The 19,446-nt window shown below is 54.4% G+C and overlaps 3 protein-coding genes across 6 annotated transcripts; 1 reads left to right on the plus strand and 2 right to left on the minus strand.

Moving 5' to 3' along the window:
• The first annotated feature begins 2,023 nt into the window (after nucleotides 1–2,023).
• Nucleotides 2,024–4,179, plus strand: PLP2 (proteolipid protein 2). Its single transcript, XM_069108227.1, has 5 exons — nucleotides 2,024–2,310; nucleotides 3,320–3,475; nucleotides 3,553–3,648; nucleotides 3,747–3,837; nucleotides 3,932–4,179. The coding sequence occupies exons 1-5, from the start codon at nucleotides 2,215–2,217 to the stop codon at nucleotides 3,952–3,954; spliced, it is 462 nt and encodes a 153-aa protein (XP_068964328.1). The 5' UTR covers nucleotides 2,024–2,214; the 3' UTR covers nucleotides 3,955–4,179.
• Nucleotides 4,180–4,286: 107 nt separating this feature from the next.
• PRICKLE3 (prickle planar cell polarity protein 3) lies at nucleotides 4,287–9,195 on the minus strand. 4 transcript variants are annotated; one of them, XM_069108222.1, is made up of 8 exons: nucleotides 9,000–9,195; nucleotides 8,657–8,826; nucleotides 8,306–8,489; nucleotides 7,349–7,462; nucleotides 6,732–6,869; nucleotides 5,907–6,110; nucleotides 5,589–5,775; nucleotides 4,287–5,333 (listed from the first exon to the last, which is right to left on the minus strand). In XM_069108222.1, the coding sequence occupies exons 1-8, from the start codon at nucleotides 9,039–9,041 to the stop codon at nucleotides 4,507–4,509; spliced, it is 1,866 nt and encodes a 621-aa protein (XP_068964323.1). In that variant the 5' UTR covers nucleotides 9,042–9,195; the 3' UTR covers nucleotides 4,287–4,506. The 4 variants fall into 4 exon arrangements, with proteins under 4 accessions (XP_068964323.1, XP_068964324.1, XP_068964326.1 ...); XM_069108223.1 differs by having other exon boundaries at nucleotides 8,657–8,742; nucleotides 9,000–9,192; XM_069108225.1 differs by lacking the exon at nucleotides 8,657–8,826 and having other exon boundaries at nucleotides 9,000–9,191.
• Nucleotides 9,196–11,994: 2,799 nt separating this feature from the next.
• SYP (synaptophysin) lies at nucleotides 11,995–17,756 on the minus strand. The gene is made up of 7 exons (XM_069108265.1): nucleotides 17,735–17,756; nucleotides 16,992–17,119; nucleotides 14,707–14,831; nucleotides 13,919–14,117; nucleotides 13,575–13,769; nucleotides 13,105–13,405; nucleotides 11,995–12,957 (listed from the first exon to the last, which is right to left on the minus strand). Exons 1-6 carry the CDS (start codon nucleotides 17,754–17,756, stop codon nucleotides 13,109–13,111), a joined length of 966 nt encoding a protein of 321 aa, XP_068964366.1. The 3' UTR covers nucleotides 11,995–12,957; nucleotides 13,105–13,108.
• Between the last annotated feature and the right edge of the window lie 1,690 nt (nucleotides 17,757–19,446).

Below are 19,446 nucleotides of genomic sequence, written 5' to 3' on the forward strand. Positions count from 1 at the left end.
AGAAAAGGTAAGCATTCTAATCTTCGAGGAGCAGATCTACCTGAAAAGGGAAGTGGTGATTTCAGAGAACAAGACTGGCTTCCTCCAGCATAGATCATGCCAGACTCACTTCGATGCCACTTTTCCACATGATTACTGACCTGGTCATCATCAGGAATGCTGGAGATAGATTTTGCTAAGATTTTAGTACGTTTGGTGACGTGTCTCACATTTTTCTCAAGAAAAAGATGGACAGGTTTTGACTAGACAATACAATTTTCAGATGAAGTCAGAACTATCTGACTGGCCAGAGCCCAAAAGGAATCCTTAAGGATTCGATGTCACCTTGGTAGGAGGTCTCCAGTGGAGTGCCCCAGGGCTCTGTGTTGAGCCCTTGGCTACTTCACTTTTTTTTTTTAATCAGGTGAATTGAACAAAAACATTTGAATGCTCAACAGATCTGGAGATGATACAAAGCCAGGAGGACAGAGTCAGAATATTTTTAAAAAGAAAAAACAGATGAGAATGCTGGGCTGATCAATGCATCAAAATGCAATAGGGATAATTCAACTTCATCAATAAGGGATTGGGGGGGGGAGGGGAGAGATATAGACAGTGGCAGTCTGATAAAGATTTGGCAACTGAGTGCCCTCCAAGCTTGGTGAACCAGCCAGCATTGGGATGTCACCTGTGTTCTACCCTGGTCACACCACATCTTCAGGACTGTCTCCACTTCTGGGCACTGTAGTTTAAGAAGGACTTTGAGAAGCTGGAGGGTGTGACGAGGAAGGGCTTCAAGTTCATGTCATATGGGGATCAGTTTAAGAAGCCTGAAGAAGAGAGAATACAAGACGGAGGGGGGAGGAGGACCAGGGGAAGACAGGAAAGCTTGCTTTCATATCCCAAGGGCCATCTTGTGGAAAACAGATTAGACTATTAGTTCTGCTTGGTCCCTTGAGAGCAGAACTGTGTCTGTTCAGAACGGTGGACATAGATCGAGGCTGACTGAGGCTCCTTCACTGGGGGGAAGACTTTTTGACAATGGGAATCATCCCCAAGTGCTAGTCAAGTTGACTTCACTCAAGGTCCTAAAGCAAAGACAGTCAAGCATTTGCCAAGGCCATTCTAGTGAAAATTCCTTTGTGATGTGGGCCAGGTGAGGAGTCTTCTGAGATTTCTCTCAGGTGACCCTGAGATTTCAAACCTTGGTGACTGGAAGGATGGTGGTGTTCTCAACAGAAATGGGGAAGCGCCAAAGAGATCTGGGTTTGGTAAAGAAAACCGGAAGGTTTGTGGGTGCATTGAGTTTGCAATGCTTGTGAAATATACCAACTCTGGAGGGGACCTTCATCTTCCAGGGCTGGAAACAGAGATCAGATTGATAAACTCTCAAGGGACAGATGGGAAGGGGATGGAATCAAGGACACAGGAAAAGGAGGTAGTTAGTGTTGGTCTTGGAGATGGTGGCCAAGGGTTCAGCAACTTATTGGGGAGTCCTGCCCAGAACAGGACCAGGACTTGGGGAGGGTTAAGGGGGGTGGGGCTGGGAAGTGGGAGGAACTGTGGCAGCCAGGTCCTAGGTGCATTTTTCTCCTAACACACTGTAGACTATTGCAGCTCCACCCTGTCTTGCCCCAGGGGTGGTTGGGGGGAGGGGGGGAAGGCGCCCTGTGGCTAAGTAGGCTTTTAAGTTTTCTCCTCTTCTGGCCCCGGCTAAGAGTCAACTCTTTATGTTTCTAATCATTCAGGTCCCAGGTATCCCCACTCCCCAATTGGGGAGTGAGCCTCTCATCACCCAGGCAAAAAGGGCCTCGAAGACGTCCCCATCCTGGTGACGAAGAACAGCGGTTGTCATAGGGTTGTCCAGGGCTGGCTCAGGCCATTCTGCTTTTCCAGCCGCCCACCTAGGGAGGGAGAGTGCGTTTCCCCTCCCCTGGGCAAGGGAGGGCCTCCCCGCCAGTTTGGAGTCCCCTCCATATAGGGAGACAGGAGCGTCGGCCCCGCCCTCTTGCCTAGAGGTGGTGATTCACGCTCTGGCTGGGCAGGGGTGGGGTGGGGTGGGGTGGGCAGCAAGCGGCCTCACCTACTTCCTACTGGGCGGCGGAGGACCCACGGCTGTCGGGGATTGCCCGTCCAACTCGAACTCCGGGGCAGCGGCCAGCGCCCTTCCAGGCAGGGACCTCAAAGCAGGAGGGCCTCCGAAGCAGCGCCTACCTCTCCCCCTCTTGCACCAGGATGGCGGACTCCGAGCATAGCCCGAGCCCCAACTGCTGGGCAGCTTGCACTTCGTTCTCCCGCACTCGCAAGGGGATTTTCCTCTTGGCCGAGATGGTGAGCGCTTCTGGGGGACGGAGGGAGGAGAGACCGAGGGCCAGTCAGAGTACCTGGAAATCTGGCCTTGGTCGAGGTGTGTGTGTGTGTGGGGGGGCCTTGGGGACTGTTGCTAGTGGCTAGGAAAGAAGGGTGTGTGTCTGAGCACGTGGAGAGGAGGAAGAAGGAGCAGCCTCAGGGTCTCCCACGGAGGAACGTGGGACCTCTTCCACTCCCATTGGGTCTTCTCCCTAACTCTATAACCCAGCCCCTCACTTCCCAGAGAGTGGGGAGGGAGTGGAAGAAAAGAAACTCCAGGAGAAACTGAGGCTGAATGGGGACTGGGAGAACTTATTCCCTCGCCCCCGCGTTGAGGGGGAAGGGAGGGAGGAAAGGCTAGGTAAGTCTGGCGAGGCCAGCGGTGTAGGGCGGGGCGGCAAAAAAAAAAAAAAGAAGAAAAAAAAGGGTGTGTCCCCCTGCCCCACCTTCTTGCGGCCTCTGCCTCCTTCCCTTCTCTATTTTTTCCCCTTTGGTTTTCTTTCTCCTTTTTTTCCCTCCCCCACCCTGGAAGGCCTAGGGTACCTCTTATTTACTTGGGCAACTCCTCACCACGTCCCCCAGGATGCTCCTGCTCCCCTACCTCTGTTACCCTTCTGGCTTCCCACCCTCCATTTCTCCTGGGCCACCGGGGGCAAGGGAGGGGGAGGCTGGCGCCTGTGCTCCTTGTCTCGACGTCCCCCTCCCCTTCTCAAACTGGGTGAATTGGAAGCAACCTGTCGCTTAGGCTCCCCCACCCCCCAACCCCGCTCCAGCTTTTGAACGTGAACCAGCTGATTCATTCATTCCCTGACACTTTCCCTCATTTCCTCAGCCCCATCCGCGCCTCAGCCAACCCAGCACTGGCCCCTTGTCTTGTGCCTGGGGCCCTGGGCCAGGGAGGCGGGAGGCGGGAGGGGAGGGGGCGCGGGTTCCTGGCCTCTGTTGGAGGGTTAGCGAGCGGTGTTGTCCTGTCCCCTCCTCCGTCCCCCAGGTGCTGTGTCTGCTGATCGTCATCTGTTACTCAGCCTCGCGGGTAACGGGTTACCTCACCGTGCCCGTGCTGGAGCTGGTCTTGGCCGGGCTCTTCTTCGCCATCTTTATGTTGAACATTCATCACCAGATCGAGCTCATTAACTGGCCGTGGAGTGTGAGTGCAAGTGCGGGGAGGTGGGGGGCTCCACGCCCCAGCCCTTCCTGCTGAACCCACCCCTGCCTCCCATGCAGGACTTCTTCCGAGGTCTCATCGCCTCCGTGCTGTTCTTCATCACGGCCCTCATTACGGTCATCAAATATGTGGACGCCCAGAGCATGGTCGGAGGGGTAAGATCCCCCTGTTGGGCTCTGCTTTGGCTGCTGGGGGCTAGGGGCTGGTCCGAAAGCACCTGCTCTTCTCTTACCTTGGTCCTCCTGGCCCTCAGGTACTGGGGCTGGTGGCCGCCTTCCTCTTTGCCTATGATGCTTACAGCACTTTCCAAGCCCAACGGAGCCGCCACACCCCAGCCGCCACTGGTGAGTGCCTGGGCCAGGACAGACTGAGCAGAGGCTTGGGGGCGAGCCTGGCCACACCAAGCTCTTCTTCATTTTTCATCCTTCCCACCTGCAGAGTCTCCGGATGGCCCCTCCTAGCACCAAGGTGGCCACTATGGACTCCCTCACTCACAAAAGGAGGAAGAAGAAGGTGACCAGTGGAGGAGCCCAAGTGTCTATGGATCTCCTTTCCCTTGGCCCCTTCTTTCCGGAGCCAACCTCTCTGTCCCGTGAGCTCGAGGGCAGAGGGCAGTCCCAGAGAAGGGGCACCAAGGGGTTGGGGGCAGAGGGCAGGAAAAAGATGAATAAATCAGTAATAAATCAGTTTATCTGTTGATTGTGAACTTCATTGATGGGCAACAGATACTGAGATGTGGGTGGAAAAGAGGGAGGGAAAAGGAGGGAGGCAGTGGAACAAAAACTCGAACACATGAAAATAATCCTTTTAATGGGCAGAGTCAGCCTGCAAATGGTGGCATGGAGTAGAACATTCTAGAGGTACTGGAGTGGGGTGGGGCTGGGAAGCCAAAATGCAGACCCCAGGGTGGTAGAAGAGAGATGTGGTGAACTTGATCCAGCATCCACTCCAACCCCAACTCCTAGTCTACACAAAGTCTCCTTGGCAGGGGCATATGTGAGCCCAGCCAGGCCTCAGGTCACAATGCAGTTCCTGTCCCTGTCCCGGTTTTGGCCCTGGGTTGGAGCCTGCCTGGGAACCAGCCCAGGGGAAGTCCCCCATGTCCCTTCCTTCCCCTGGGACCCCAGAGTGGCTCTCTGCAGGGCTGGGGGCAAAGGAATCGGCTCCCCGAGGAAGTAGCCATCGTCCTCTGAGTCAGAAGAGGAGGAAAGGGAAGAGGAGGAGACCCAAGCTGAGTCCCATTCCAGGTGGGTACTGTGGCAATAGTGAAGCAGTTTCTGAGGCTGCTGCCTTCTCTGACTGGCCTGGGCTGGAGGGCTTCGTGGAGGGGGAGGCTGAGGAGGGATCTGGGGGGCTTGGGTCACCAGGGGTTCTCGGAAGCTAACTCGGAGTTCCCCTTGGCGGCAGAACTCGGGGACCCCTGAGGAGGCTGCTGGGTTGGGGACAGACATGTGCTGAGGGTCTGGTTGTGAGGACTGCCAAGGGGAAGGGCCCACCCGGCGGAGGCCCAGCAGAGGCATGGAGTGTCGCTGTGGGGCCCCACGGCAGAAGTGAGTGCACGCTCTGCCTGCCAGGGAGCCTGCCCGGGAGCGGGCCTGGATCACTGTTGTGCTGGGAACCAGAGGGTAGGCTGCGGCCGTGGCTGCTGCCCCAACTGTTGCCATGGCCACTGAGGTCTCTGCTTGAGCAGGAAGGCTACAGGCTCGAGAGCAGAAGATCTGCCCTTGCCTTGGGAGGAAGGGCTCACCCAACAGGGGCCTCCCACAGCGGCAGCAACTGAAGCACCTCTGGGAGGCGTGCCAGTGCTGCCCACCATACGTCATCTGGCCTTGTTCCATTCCTGGTCAGGGAGAGAATAGTGTGAGCTCAGTCATAGAGAAAGGCAGAAAGGACTAGCTCCTTCCTCCCTCAAGTGGGAGCCCAACTTCTCTGCTTTTCCCCTAAGGCCCAGTTCGGAAGCCAGGATACCTTACCCCCCCTCCCATGAAGTCCTTCCTCTTCTCAAGCCCACTTGGCCTATGTGCTCTAGAGCAAACAGGTTCAAAGAGCCTCCTGAGCCAGAGGAAGCCTGAGAAGGGGCCAGCCAAATCCTCACCAATCCGCTCTCCACAGCTGTCGCAGTACTGGGTGTGCCGGGCCTCATAGCAGGTGCCACAGTGAGGCCGACTCCCCCTCATCACATAGCGCTGCCCTCCCAGAGGTCCCTCGCAGTCAAAGCAGCAAAAGTGTTGGATATGCCAGTGACGGCCCTCAGCCTCTGTGCATTCTGCCGCAAAGATGATCTGGGGAAGAAGATGGGGAATGGGAAGGGCCCAAGACAACTTCCTCCCTTGCTCCTGGAGTCAGTGCCCACCCCCCCCTCTCCCCCCCCCCCCCCCCCCCCCCGTCAGTCCCCATCAGTCCCCTCAGATACTTCATCACAAGCTTGGCAGCGGGGCCGAAGGCGTTCGGCATGGTGGCGCCCACAGTAGATTTTCCCAGCCTGGTAGAAGTAGATGAGATCAACGAGCAGTTCACCACAGGTGGCACAGAGGAAGCACTGAGGGTGCCAACAGGTCCCGTGGCCAGCCCGGCTGGCAAAGACGGCCAGATCTCCTCCTCCGATCTGCTTCCCACACTAGGAGGGGGGAGAACCAACGCACCATTGGCAAATAGATCATCGGCCAACAAGTATTGGGAGACCAGAAACTCTCCTAAGGCAGGGCATCCCTGGCACATAATAGGTGTTTCACCCATGCTGGCCAACTGAAACAAAGGGGTTTGGCCCACTGCTATGGGGCTGGAAAATGACATGGGATTCACGTGTTCTATTGGGGTGGAAAACCATGTTGATAGATCATGTCTTCCCAAAGTCCATTTGGGGAAGGAAAGGAAGCCCTAGCAACTGGGGGGAGGAAGTCAGGCTAGGTCTCAGGAAGGATATGGTCCTGAGTCTTGAAGGACATCAGGAATTGGAAGAGGCAGAGGTGAAGAGTGAGGGCCTTCCAGACTGAGGGCATGGTCTGAGCAAAGGTGTGGAAATGAAGTGAAGAGTGGCAGAACAAAATGTGGGTCAGTTGGGCTGCAGTGCAATTTGGGAAGGGGAATAATAGGGAATGGTGCTCAAAAGGGCAAAAGAGGGGCTTCTTTCTGATCCCAGAGGCCATGGGGAGATGGTGGAGTTTCTTTCCTGGGAAACCCTGGCAAGGAGAGTATATGGAGAAAGTGTAGCATTTCAGAGCCTCAGGGATCCCCTCACCTGTTCACAGATGGCCCCAGTGATGGACACTGGGAATGCTCGGACAGCACCCCGACCCAAGTTTTCCCGTCTCCGCTTTTGGCTGAAGAGTCTCAGTTCCTTTTCTTCCTCTTCCTCCAGTGCTGCACAATACTGGGCCTGGGGAGTGGAGTTGGAGGATACGTCAAAAGCCATAGAAGTCCACCACTGCTGATGACTCAGTTGTCCATTCAATTATCTGAGCTGGGCCTCCTCTCTTTACTTAACCTTCCAGAAATCCAGCAGGATAGGCTGGGAGGAGGCTCCCCACTGGAACACCATCTTCCTTCTCTGGATGGCTCACCCTGGCCCACCCCCTTGCAATGAGCATGGCCAGCCATGTTCTCTTCAGCAGCAGCAGGGCTCATTTGGGCCTCTTCTCTCAGGATAGCTTAGCCTTAAGCCCCCAACTCAGGGAAGTCCACTGGTGTGATGAGGGACCAGGTTCTCTCTACCCCACACATACATCCTCCCCACCAGGCTCACTTGGGTTCTCTTCTCTCAGCTTATGCTGTCTGGTCTCTAGCCTTGGACTCAGTGAAGTCCTGCTCTGGAAGGCTGCCCACCACCCCCACCCCTGGGGGGCTGGGGAATCTCACCTCACTGTCATGTGGAGGTAGCTGGCGAAGCAGTTGCTGAACTCGGTACCTTTCCCCAAGGCTATTCACATAAGGAACTTTGTCCTCTGGCAGACAGCTGAAAAACTGGTCCACCTGGGAGCAATGGAGGGTTGAAGAGGGAAGGGAAGCCAACACAGCCAGGCAGACCACAGGGTCATTGTGGAGGGATCTCAAGCCAAATCTCTGCCTCCCAACTCAAGAAAGGGGCACACTTGGCTCCATTGTCCCCTAACCCAACCCTAAACCAACTTGCTCTGAGACTCCAGGCCAACACCTCTCAGCATGGCAAACCTGAGCAACTGCTAATTCCTGATGGAATTGGCCCTTGAGTCAGGCTCTGCCCCTCTTTGGGCTTCAAGTTTCTGCAGTTTGCAACATGTGGGTACTTAATGACTGCCTGACCCACTCCACTCTGAAGCCTCTGCTCTGGCAGCTTGGAAGAGAGCTTGATGCCCAGAGAGGGATAGCCTGGCCTGAAGGGCACAACTGAGTCAGGGGCCAGAACCTGGGGCACTGATGCAGGCCTAGTAGGTGCCAGGTGCTGCACTAAGCACTTTTGCAAATATCTCATTGGTTCCAACCAACTCCCCTTGGAGGAAGGTGCTCTTCTGACCCCCACTTTACAGAGTTTGGCAACCTCTCAGACTTGGACTTGTTGGATACAAGACACTGGAAGGGGGCCACATTCCCTCTGGCCAATGTTCTCCCTGATAGAGAGGGATGGTGAAGCTCAGAAAGAGCTAGGTCTTTGGGGTAGAAAGGCTACCCCAAGTCAGTAGGCTTGTCTTAAATGAATGTTTTAAATGGCAGAATGCCTGTGTAGCTGTCCCCCCCACACACACACACACATGCTTCCCTGGAGGGGAAACTGAGGCCCTGTGAGCAGGCCAAAGAAAGGGCCCAGAGAGGAGTCATGGGCAGGGACCAAGAGGTTACCTGCTCAGGCTTGAGGCCTGGGGGCACCCAGGTATATTCCTCTGAGGTACAGCCAGGGCTAGCATCTGAGGTGGAGTGCCGATGAAAGTCAGAAGTGAGTCGGGCCATGAGCTGTTCTAGGTCCTCTGGGACCCCACTCCCAGTGTGTGTTTCTCGGGGGCACTTGCAGTGCTGACAGATCTTCCTATGTCGAGGGCAAAACTTGGAACCTCCAAAGTGCAGCCACAAACTCTTCCCTCCCTCCATGTGACAGGTGGGGAAACTGAGGGGGGAGGGGCTACCCCCCAAACTTTTCTCTGAATTAGGGTTAGAATTAGGAAATGACTAGCTGAGAAGCCCAGGGGCCCTCACCTCCAGCCATGCACCAGGAAGCCAGGACACTGGTCCCCACAGCTATTACATGGCAACCCAGGGCCAGGGTCTTCAGACTCAGGAGGCTGGGGGCAAACAGGCCAGAAGGAGTCCTCAGTCCTTCTCTCCCTCCCCGCCCCGCACCTGACCTTCTTACTCCATGACTTCACCTTGTCCCAAAGAGAAGAAGGAGTGGGAGGGGGGTGGGGAAAAGACCCTCCATTCCACCTTCCTTGGCGGGGGGGGGGGAGGCCCCAGGAACCCCCCCCCCCGCCCCCTCCCCCCCCACGCTGGGCCTCCTGTTGAGGCCAGGTCCTTCCCTGACAAGCCCCTGGCTCCTTACCCCGCGTCCCGAGCGGCGCCGGCGGGATCCCCGGGCGAACATGGCCACCCGGTCTTCAGTCCACTGGCTCCCGGCCTGAGCCGCTGCCACCACCGCCCTCCCAGCTGCCAGGACTCCTCCTCCTCTCTCTTCTTCCTCCCCCTCTCCCCGGCCTCCTCCCTTCTTCCTGGCTGGTGGCGTTAACCCAAACCCTCCCTGTTGGGAGGGGGAAGGGGAGGAGACGAGCAGCTGAGTGTGGGCTTCTGCCTTGTTGCCCTCCCCCCACCCTGTGTAGAGCGCGGGGCTGGGGATCCCCAGTGGGTGACTGGGCTCCCCCTGGCGGTCGGTGCGGGAACCCAGAGAGACGTCCTAGGCCCTCCCCTGGCCGGTCGGCTGCTTTACTCCCCCGGCTCCGATCGGAAGTTCCGCGAATGATGGTCCCTCTCCCAGAGCCAGGGTTCGCAGCGGATTCCTGTCAAGGCCCCTGGATCCCAGCACTCCGGCGTCCCAGCAGACTCTTCAGCTCTGACCAGGGCGGAGCTGTCCAAATGCCCCAGGCAGCCAGCCCAAGAGGACTCCTCCTCTCCCTCCCAGACAACTTGCTCTACCCGATCTGTCAAAGGGTCAACTCTGAGACAGAGGGACCACTGTCTTGGCGGCACTCAGCTCCTTGCCCCACATGGCGGGAAGCTAGGAAGCTAGGACGTGGTGACTCACTCCCTCCAACTAGACACAGTCCCAACAGCCATTCTGCTGCTGTCGTCACAGCGGAGGAAGGAGGGGGTACTCTACCCCTAGTCCCTCTCCCAGCCCTGCGTGGGGGGGGGGGGGGAAGTAGGGGGCAGAAAAGACTACCACACCCGCAGCTGGCAGCCTAACCCTGAATCATGTGGCAATAGAATGGCTGACACAGGGGGACCAGTAATGGGCCCCCACCCCATTGACAAGGATGTTCATTCCAGCCCCCCATGTGTCATCCTCTAGCCAGACACCCCCTACTGTCACACAAACTCTGTGCGCACCCACCCACACCTGCAAGCCCTGGGGTGCCCCCCGCAGCATTCCTGGCCCCCCTCCACCTACACCCACTACAGAGAACCTGGATCCCAGATTCTCAGAAAGGACACTCTCTTATTATCCCCAAGTCCAGAGAGATGGGATAGATAAGATGGCATGAGAAGAGAGGGGAGGACCCACACCCTCAGAACTGCTCACCACAGGACACCTCAAGGGGAAAAGGGGAAGAACAGAAGATCCGTCGTCTTCAAACCTCAAGGACCTTGGAGTCAGACAGACCTGGGTTCAAGTCCAACACAAGTCACACACAAAGTTGATGTGTGACCCTGGCCAAATGACTGTTCTTAGTGCTTCCCTGGCAACGATCTGAAACCACAAGTCAGAGTTGTGTCGGGTATCCCTGGGTTTAATTGGGTGAATTCCATTGATGAGATGACAGGATTTGACCCTTTGAAGGCAGCTGAAGTCTTTAACCTTTTAAAGACACCTTGGGCCATCTGGTGAAACCCTTCTCAGAGCAAGGCAGTGGTGGTGGTGATGGTGATGGTGGGGTGGTGGTGTGAATTGGAACTAAAGGAGATGCTACATTTCAGGTACAGGTTAGTGAAAAGAAAGATGTCCTATTTCCCCATCCAAGTTCATGGACCCCAAATTAAGAATTCTTTCCCTAGAATATAGACTGAACTACAGGTGCCTTTCTAAGAAGACCCAGGGAAATGCTGAGGATTGGCTGACTGAAACTCTGGAGACCAAACTCTTGTCAGAGGAGAGGGCTCCTGCACATTAGCTATAAAGGTAGGTGGCTGAACCAGCTTTGGCTCAGATTTTGAGAAGCAAAGCACAGCATATTTGGGGACCTTCATGGAGGTGAGGAGGAATCTGCCCCCCTTACAAGGGAGGAATGTGGAGAAATAAGGGCTTGTGGCAGAAGCACATGGTAGAGTAGACCTGGGCTTGCTTGTGGCCTGACACAATGACAATGGTCACAAACCTGAGTTCCTGCATGGAGGGATGTGTGTGTGTGTGTGTGTGTGTGTGTGTGTGTGTGTAGGGAGGTGCTTTGTAACTCCCTAGGCATCATGGTAATCCCAGGATCCAGCCTCCTAGTATAACAAGGGAGATTTTGGAGGCAGCACCAGCTTGAGGAGCTCCCTGGTGCCCTCCAGTCCAAGAGTTCCCAAGGTCAAAACTCTTAGAAAGAAGGGATTTTCTGGCATCCAACTCGGTGAGTACAGCCAGGGCAGGCCCAATAGGAAGAAAATGATTTGGATGTGGTTTACCTTTTAGGAGAGAAGCAAAACCACAATCTTGGGCTGTTAGAGGAACAAAGTGGCTGTCAAAAAGCCGGCTCAGCATGTTTCCTTATTCATGGACTCCTGTGAGTGCTTTTTGTGTTATACATTCTATGTGAGGTAAAATAACAACTGTTCTGTATCCAACATGCATCTGGTACCTTGAGTGCTCATACAGTAGCTATGGACACTAATACCCACATTTAAGAAGATCTAGTTATTCCAGGTGGGAGCAATGAGTCAGAAGGAGAAACTGACCCTCTTGGGGTCAGTACAAAATCAACCTAGTCTGTGTGACCCTTGAGTATTTTAGGGGACCCTGAGCAGCTAAGGACCCCCATACAGACATCTAGACATCCCCTGCCCACATGTGCACTTGAGGCTCTGCTGTCTCTAATGAGACATTTGTCCTGGAAAGAGTGGAATGGGATGTGAACATCCTGGCACCAGGGAAGTTCCTGAGCAAGAAGAAAAAAGCTGGGTGAGTCCGGGAGTGAGTAGGAGCAAACACCCCTCCCTAATCTCTCCCTGCCAGGCTAGACAGGTTAGGAGTCAAAATTGTGCTGAGAGGCCTTTGAATGGGGCAAGCGGTGGTTTTGGTGGGGGAGAAGTGAAACTTTCTAAGCTGGGTGATGACAAAATCCCCCCTCCCCTCCCAGTCCTTCCTTCCCCCTTCCCTTGATTCCCAGAGAAAACACAAAGCATGATGGGTTTGGTACGTTTTATTTAAAGGGGATAGGAAGAGAGAGGATCCATGGCCTGGTTTTTCCCTGAAGGGTTAAGGGTAGCAAGGTGGGAAAGGGCAGGGCCACAAAGCTGGACCAAACAGACACACAGCACAGGCACCAGGAATCACAGATGCAGGAGGGTAGTGGAGGAAGGGGAGGGGAGAGGAAGGGATCTAGGAGAAGGGAGTGAGGAGATGGGGGTTGGTGCACTCAGGGCTGCCCCATGGACAAGTCCTTCTTAAGCCCATGGGGGCCAGGGCTCCTTCCCTCCTTTTGCCTCTGGGGACCCTCTAGAGGTCAGCCAGCCAACCCTTTCTATCACTCTGGACCTCTGCCTTTCAAGGAAGATCCCCATTCTGACTGAGCCCACCCTCCTCACTTTTGCTTTCTCAAAGTCAACAAGTTAGCATTCATTAAGGGCCCACTGTACTCATGACTGGGGCTTCAAAGAACCTTCCCCCAACTTTGTTCTGGGTCCAGCTCCTTGTAGACCCCTCCCCAAGGAGATTTGGGTCCATGCTTCCTCCCAGCCCCCTCGGCCTACACCCCCAGGGAAGGAAAGAGATGAAGAAGGAAGGAGACAAGCATCACAAGGAGTGGGGAAGGGTCTAGGTTGGGGAGGCTCAATTGTTTGGGCATCTGGCTCCCCTTCCCCAGACTAGGATGGGTTTTTTTGCAGGGGGAAAGTTGGTGAGGGATCTCCAGACAGATAAATAATATATCTTTCTATGTAATATATATATTATATATAAACATCAAAGACAACTATATCATCCCCCAGGGTAGGGGAGAGGAGTGGGAATTTGACCTTGGGGCTCCTGGGCAGGCTCTGATATTCCCCACTATGCACACACATACAGGCACACGTGCACTCGCCCACACACCAGAGGGCTTCCTGCAGGAGGTGGCAGAGGTGGGTGTCTCACTCCCCCCCATCCCAACCTAGAGAGAGAGAGAGAGAGAGAGAGAGAGAGAGAGAGAGAGAGAGAGAGAGAGAGAGAGAGAGAGAGAAGAGAGCACATAGCTGGTTGGAAATCTCCTGGATACTGCACCTCCAGAACCCCAGGCTACCCCCAGTCAGCCACTCACCAGCCTACATCTGGTTAGAGAAGGAAGTGGGTGCTCCCTGGGGGCCATAGTCTGTGGGCTGGCCCCCGTAGCCTCCCATGCCACCTGCTGGCTGCCCATAGTCAGGCTGGTAGCCACCCTGGGGCCCATAGCTTCCAGGGCCCTGGCCATAGCCAGACTCTCCATAGGTGTCCCCTGGGGGAGCAGGCTGCTTCTCCGGGGCAGGGGGCTGTGGGCGCAGGAATGGTGCAGACCAGCCAGTTTCCTTGAACACAAACCACACGTTGCCCAGCCACAGGACCAGATTGAGGAACCCAAATACCTGCGGGTAACAGAGAGACCAAAGAACCTTTCCCTTCAGTTCTTGCCTGATCCTCCCCTCCCCCAGTCCTCCCCAAACTCTTCTCCCACTGCTCTGGAGATGCACAGAATGTTGGGGCCAGACATGGGTCACATGAAGCACAGAGAGGTGAAGGAAGGGGCTGTCTCACCACTGAGGTGTTGAGGCCCGAGGTGACAGGGTCCCTCAGTTCCTTGCAGGACACACCGGGCTGGGAACAGATGCTGCTCATACCCTTGATAATGTTCTCTGGGTCAGTGGCCATCTTCACATCAGACAGGCCCTTGGCCCAGGCAGAGGAGCTCACCAGCCACAGGAAAGCAAAGGTTGCAGTGGCCAAGAAGTCCTACAGGGAGGGGAACAGAAGGGAGTCTTGGGGCTCGGGGGCACTCCTAGAGGTAGGGCGCTCCTAGAGGTAGGGCGCTCCTACAGGTAGGGTGCACCTAGCAGCCTTGGCCACTCCCCAGCTGGAGGGTGGGGCTGGGAATTACTCACAATCATGGGGCCCTTGTTGTTTTCTCGGTACTTGTCCTGCAGGAAGATGTAGGTAGCCAGGGCGCCTGTGGAGTAGAGGAAGGCAAAGACTGCCACGGTGACAAAGAACTCGGCAGAAGAAGAGTAATCGCCCACTAGGAAGACCTTCTTGGCACCGTTGTTCTGACAGGTGGGAGCATCAAAGTACACTTGGTGCAACCTGGACAAAGTCAAAGGGAGGCCTGAGTCCTACTCAACACTGAGTTCATGTCCTGAAGTGGGGGGGGGAGGAGGGGGAGAGACAGACAGAGATGGGAGAGAGAGACAGAGATGGGAGAGACAGAGAGAAAGGGGGAGAAGAGAGAAGCAAGAGGAGACAGACAGGCAGAGACAGACACAGAAAGAAAGAGACAGAGAGAGAGAGTTCAGGCTATTCAGGGGCAAAGGGTGCAGTCTAAGGTGCTTCTCAGACTACCCTCCACTCTGTAAGAGAGGCTGGGAATGGAGTCCCATCCTGCTCTGGGCCATTCCCATCATTTGGAGCAGCCCCCATGGAGCACGGACAGACTGTGAGGGAGGCAAAGAAAGGAGAGTGTTGGTGCTAAGAGCAAAGGGAAGGGAGAGCGTCCAGAGAACAGCTATGGGGACAGAAGGGGTCATCAAGGCAGGAAAAGACACCAAGAGTGTGAGTCCCCTGAGAAGGGAGCCTGAGCCCAAGAGGCTCTTCAGCTCTTGAATGGGTTGGGAGGGGGCAAGATTTGGAGATTCTGTGTCTGGAGGGGCCCCTCCCTCTGGGGGAGCCTGAGCACCTGAAAGGGTAGGCAAAGTCCACATCGATGCTGAGCTGGCTTTCGCTGCGGTTGGCACATTCCACGCTAAGCTTCAGTTCCCCTGTGTAGCTACCGCAAGTAGCAAAGGCGAATATGGCGAAGACCTTGAGCAATGGGAGGCACACAGAAACACAATCACACAGACACTCTGAGTGGGAAGGGCCCTTGGGTGCCATCTAGGGTCACCCTCACTTGAGCCAAGAGCCTTGCTATGACATTCTCCAGCACTGGCCCACCTGGAGTCATCTGGGAAAGGGTGCTCTACAGACCACGAGGAGAGCTCATCCACTTTGGGATGACCAATATGGTTGAGAAGTTCTTCCTTCTATCAAGCTTCAACTGCCCTCCCTGTGCTGTTAGGAGACAAATGTTCCATAGCAGGATATAAACACATTGAGCTGGTCTTGGGATTTTTGCCTGGGATATGCCACTAAAAGAGTGGCTGGTCCACATCAGCAAAAGCCAGTGCCTCTCCCAAAGGGCCTCATCGAGCTCACACCTTTCCCCCATGTGCTAAAGTAGGAGATGAGAGGCAGCCTGTTGAGGCAGTTTGCCTAGATTTTAACAAAGCACTTGATCCTATCTCCTGTATTATTCTTTTGCAGAAAATGGAAAGATTTGGGCCAGATGATCAGACAAGCTAAGACAATCCAGCATCATTTAAACAGCATGGTCCAAGAGGAGTCATTCAAGGTTCACGGTCTACTTGGCAGGAAGACTCTCCTGGCTTTCCTTAGGGGTGTGTGTTTAGCCCTGGCCAGCTTCTTGGTTTTATCAGGGAACTAAAAAAAGGCCTAGTTGGTCTGCTTAGCAAACCTGCCGATGGCACCAGGCTGGGAGGGATACCGCTAACAGTCCATGACTGGCAGTTAGGATCCACAAAGTTCTGGACAGGCTGGCGCTTCTGACTGAGGCTGATGAAATGAAATTCCACATAAATACTCTATTACTTGGATTCCCAAGCCTGGTTGGATGACGGTAGTTTGAGCCTAAGCTGCAAGTGGTGTGAGTGGGGGCGTGAATAGGCCCATTTAAAGGATTGTGTTCTTTTCTGGCCATCACAGTTTAGGGAGGACAGTGAGAAGCTGGAGAGGATGGGAGGGGCCTCAGGATCATGCCATCTAACCATGGGTGAGCTTGCAGACAGGTGAATGTGAAGGGCTGGCTGGCCTGCAGAGGAATAGGGCCTAGCTTTGTTCTGCTTGGCCCCCAGAGGGCAGAGCCAGTCTGGGCTGGATGTCAAGTCATAAACCCAAGGGGTTCAGCTGAGGTCTCTCTCATGTCTGAGACTCTGGGACTCTTTTAGTCCCCCCCCCCCCATGGCTCCTTAGTCTGCCCTCTAGAGGCAAGGAGAGCAAATGCAGGTCCTGGGACTCCAAAGCTGGGCTCTTTGTAGCCCATCACAGTGATGATTTTTGAATCTCCCAGTTCAAGGTGAACCTCCAATTAATAAACAGCATCTTCTTGCCTTAGTTTAAAAAACCCTAACTCCACAAACCTCCAACCACTCACTATCAGGGAGCTCAGAATATCAGGATTTCTCTCTCTCCTTCTTCTGTCTAGCTGTCTCTGTCTATCTCCCTCTCCCTCCCTTCTCCCCTCTCCTCTCTCTCTTTCCTTCTCTTTCTCTCTCCTTCCTTCCCCTGTTCACCTACTTTCCCAGCTCCACTCCTGCTCCTCCTGGGCCCCCCCCTAGATTTCTCTAACATCCTCTTCCTCTATTGCTTCTGACTGGAGCAAGAGAGAAGATGGAGTCCAGGGGCTGCTACTGGAAACCTCCTCCTTCCAGAATGACCTTGATCTGTTGTTCACTCCTGAGAATTTATCCATTTGACCATCTCTAAACCCATCCAAGCAGACTTTCACTGGCACATAGCCCTCCATCTTATTCCTGAATATGTTGAGAGACTGCCAAACACCTTTGCTGAAACCCAGGCATCCTAATTCCATAGCTTTGTCTGGCTTTTGTCAGCTGCCTTCTCTCTCCCTCCCTCCTCTTGCCCAATGGGTGGCCAGGCAGGTGGCAGATGGCTCAACCATCCTTTGGCCCTCTCCTCTCCTAATCCCGGATAAGCCCTGCCCTACCCTCCATTCCCATCTCTGTGCCTACCAAGGTTGAAAGTGGATTAACTGGGGCCTCTCCCATGGCTCTGTTCCTGATCAGAATTAGTTGCTCCCCTTCTCACCAGGATTCCCCCTCTTAAGAACCAGAGAAAAACCCATCTTAACCTCATCCCTCCAGAAATTCTCCACAAAAGACTCACCCATTCCAGTAACTTCAGGAAACCCAGGGGCTCCTTGACCACCCGGAACTGACCCCCAGCCACCAGCTGTAGAGACACAAGAAAAAATAAGGAGAGGGAAAGATGGAGGAAGAGGGGAAAATATGGAGCTTAAAAAAGAGGAAAAGAAAAGGGATGGGGAGGGAGATAAGGAGAGGATCAATGAAGGAAGAGAAGAGGAAGAGGACAGAGGGAAAGAAGAAAGAGAAAATTAAAGGGATTATGAGGCAAGAAGACTGGAAGAGAGGCAGGAGTGGAGTGGGGAGGGGGACCTCTGAGCCTCTGCAAAGGGCACTGCTCCCATCCAAGGTGACTGGCATGGGGAGGGGAATGGGAACCCAACCTTCCCAGTACTCTCACCATCCCTCTGGCCTTCCTCACCCTGTGTCCTGTCACTCTATTTTCTTATTTCAGCAGAGGAACACACATACACACACACATAACACCTTCCAAACGTCTTCTGACTCTACAATTTCTCCACCTATGTCCTTTTTTCTCCCACCTAGTCTTCTTTCTAGGCCATCTGCTCATGGGTGATCCAGTCAGGAATTGGCCATTTCCCTCACAAAATTCATCCCCCATACTCCTGGATTCATTCCAGGATTTCTACCTTCACCTTCTTCTCACCCTCCTATCTTCAGGTAGCTTCCTCCTTCTCCTGGATTTCTACTTTCATATCTCCATCTTCACTATCCCATCCCATCCCCATCCCCCATTTTCCTCACTCCAAGTCCCCTCCTCTGCCATGGTGCCTTGCCCTCATTTCCATCAGCATTTGGGTTTAACCCCTTCCTTCTCTGGAATGTCCTTTGGAATCTCCACCTCCAGCTCCTTCCCAGGACTATTATATTCCCCTAGCCCCTTGATAGAGCACTGCCTTTCTAGATAGACAAGATATAGGGATTTTTCTTTGTCTCTCTTTGTATCTTACTCTCCCTCCCCTCCCCCCCCCCAGATTCCCCTCACTTCTCTTTTTCTCCTACTCCCTAAAATTCAGACTTCCTATTCCACTTAGGTGATTTCTCTGGAATTTCTTATCCATTAAACCCCCCAAGTCAAACCTCTTCTTTCTGGATGACCTCTAAGATTTCTCTCTCAAATCTCTCTCTCTCTCTCTCCCTTCCTCCCTCCCTCCCTCTCTCTCTCCCCCTCTCTCTCTCTCTCTCTCTCTCCCCCCCTCCCTCTCTCTCTCTCTCTCTCTCTCTCTCTCTCCCTCTTCCTCCCTCCCCCCCTCTGTATCTCTGTCTCTGTCTGTCTCTCTCTCCTCTCCTTCCACAAACCTCCCATACATCCACGATTATTGTTCATCATCTTCTAGTTCCTAATAATGCCTCTACTTCCTGGGCAAGCCTTCTCCTCTTCTCCCTGGTGACCCCCTGAATTTTTCCACCTTCTCTCCCCTGTTACTTTCAGGGCTGTTTCCTCTTCCCTCTTCTGTATGTCTTTTGGGATTTCTCTATCTGTCCCTCAACAGCAAATCCCCTTTACCTTTCTCCTCTTGGACACTCCCTCCTCCCCTTAGTTAATTGGTTCTTAGCCCTAACTTCCAGGCCTACCTTAACTTCCCATCTCCTCCTGGGGGGGTGGTCCCCAGGTTTTTTCCCTCTCACATTGCCAGTCCTCAAGCTGAGCCTGGGGCTCCTTTAGGATGGTGGCTCCTCTCTATCTGTCCAACATCTCTCCATTGCCTACCTCACTGGATGCCCTCAGGAATTCGTTTTCTCCCATTTTCCTCTGCATCCTCTCATTGCCTCTCCCTTCTTGACTTTCTTTTTCTCCTGACTGTCCTCTGGGGTTTCTCCTTCCCCAACTGTTCATCAGTAGTCAACTGGGCCTTCCCTGAATCCTCTGAGATTTATCCCCCCCACCCCTTCCCCACCTTTCTCAATTCCAGGCCTCCTTTTGCCTCTTTGACAAGCCGCACCCTACCTACCCTTCATCTTGTACCTCCTGTATGCTCCCTTCCCCTCCTGGGTCTCTTTTATCTCTTGCCCCTTGGGTGCTGCCCCTTACAGCCTAATTCCTTTATCTCCCGTGCCCTGAATGTCCTCCTCCCCCAATTCATCTTCTTTGCCTCAGACAGCTCCTGTCCCTCCCTCATTTTTTCATTTCCTGTCCCTGCAAGTCCCCCCTCCCCTCCCTAGCAGCTTTATCTCCTGCCCCTCTAGGACCCCTCCCCTCTGACTCCTCTTGCTCCCCAGGTCCCTCTTCCTTCTGGCTCCTTCACCTTCTGCCCCTTCAAATCCCCTTCTTCTTTGAGTTCTTCATCTCCTGTCTCTCCCCAGGACCTGTCCTGTCTGGCTCCTTAACCTCCTGCCCTTCTCCTACCCCCTGGCCCCTTCATCTCCCCCCTGGGTTGCCCCCCTTTCTCCTGACCGCTAGCTGGCTCCTTTATTCCTTGCCCCTCCTCAGGCCTCCTGCCCCTCAGCGCCCCCCC

Source organism: Petaurus breviceps, unplaced genomic scaffold, assembly GCF_028583685.1.
Source record: "Petaurus breviceps papuanus isolate PSGF00001 unplaced genomic scaffold, PetGlider_PUasm1.0 90333, whole genome shotgun sequence".
Lineage (NCBI taxonomy): Eukaryota > Metazoa > Chordata > Mammalia > Diprotodontia > Petauridae > Petaurus > Petaurus breviceps.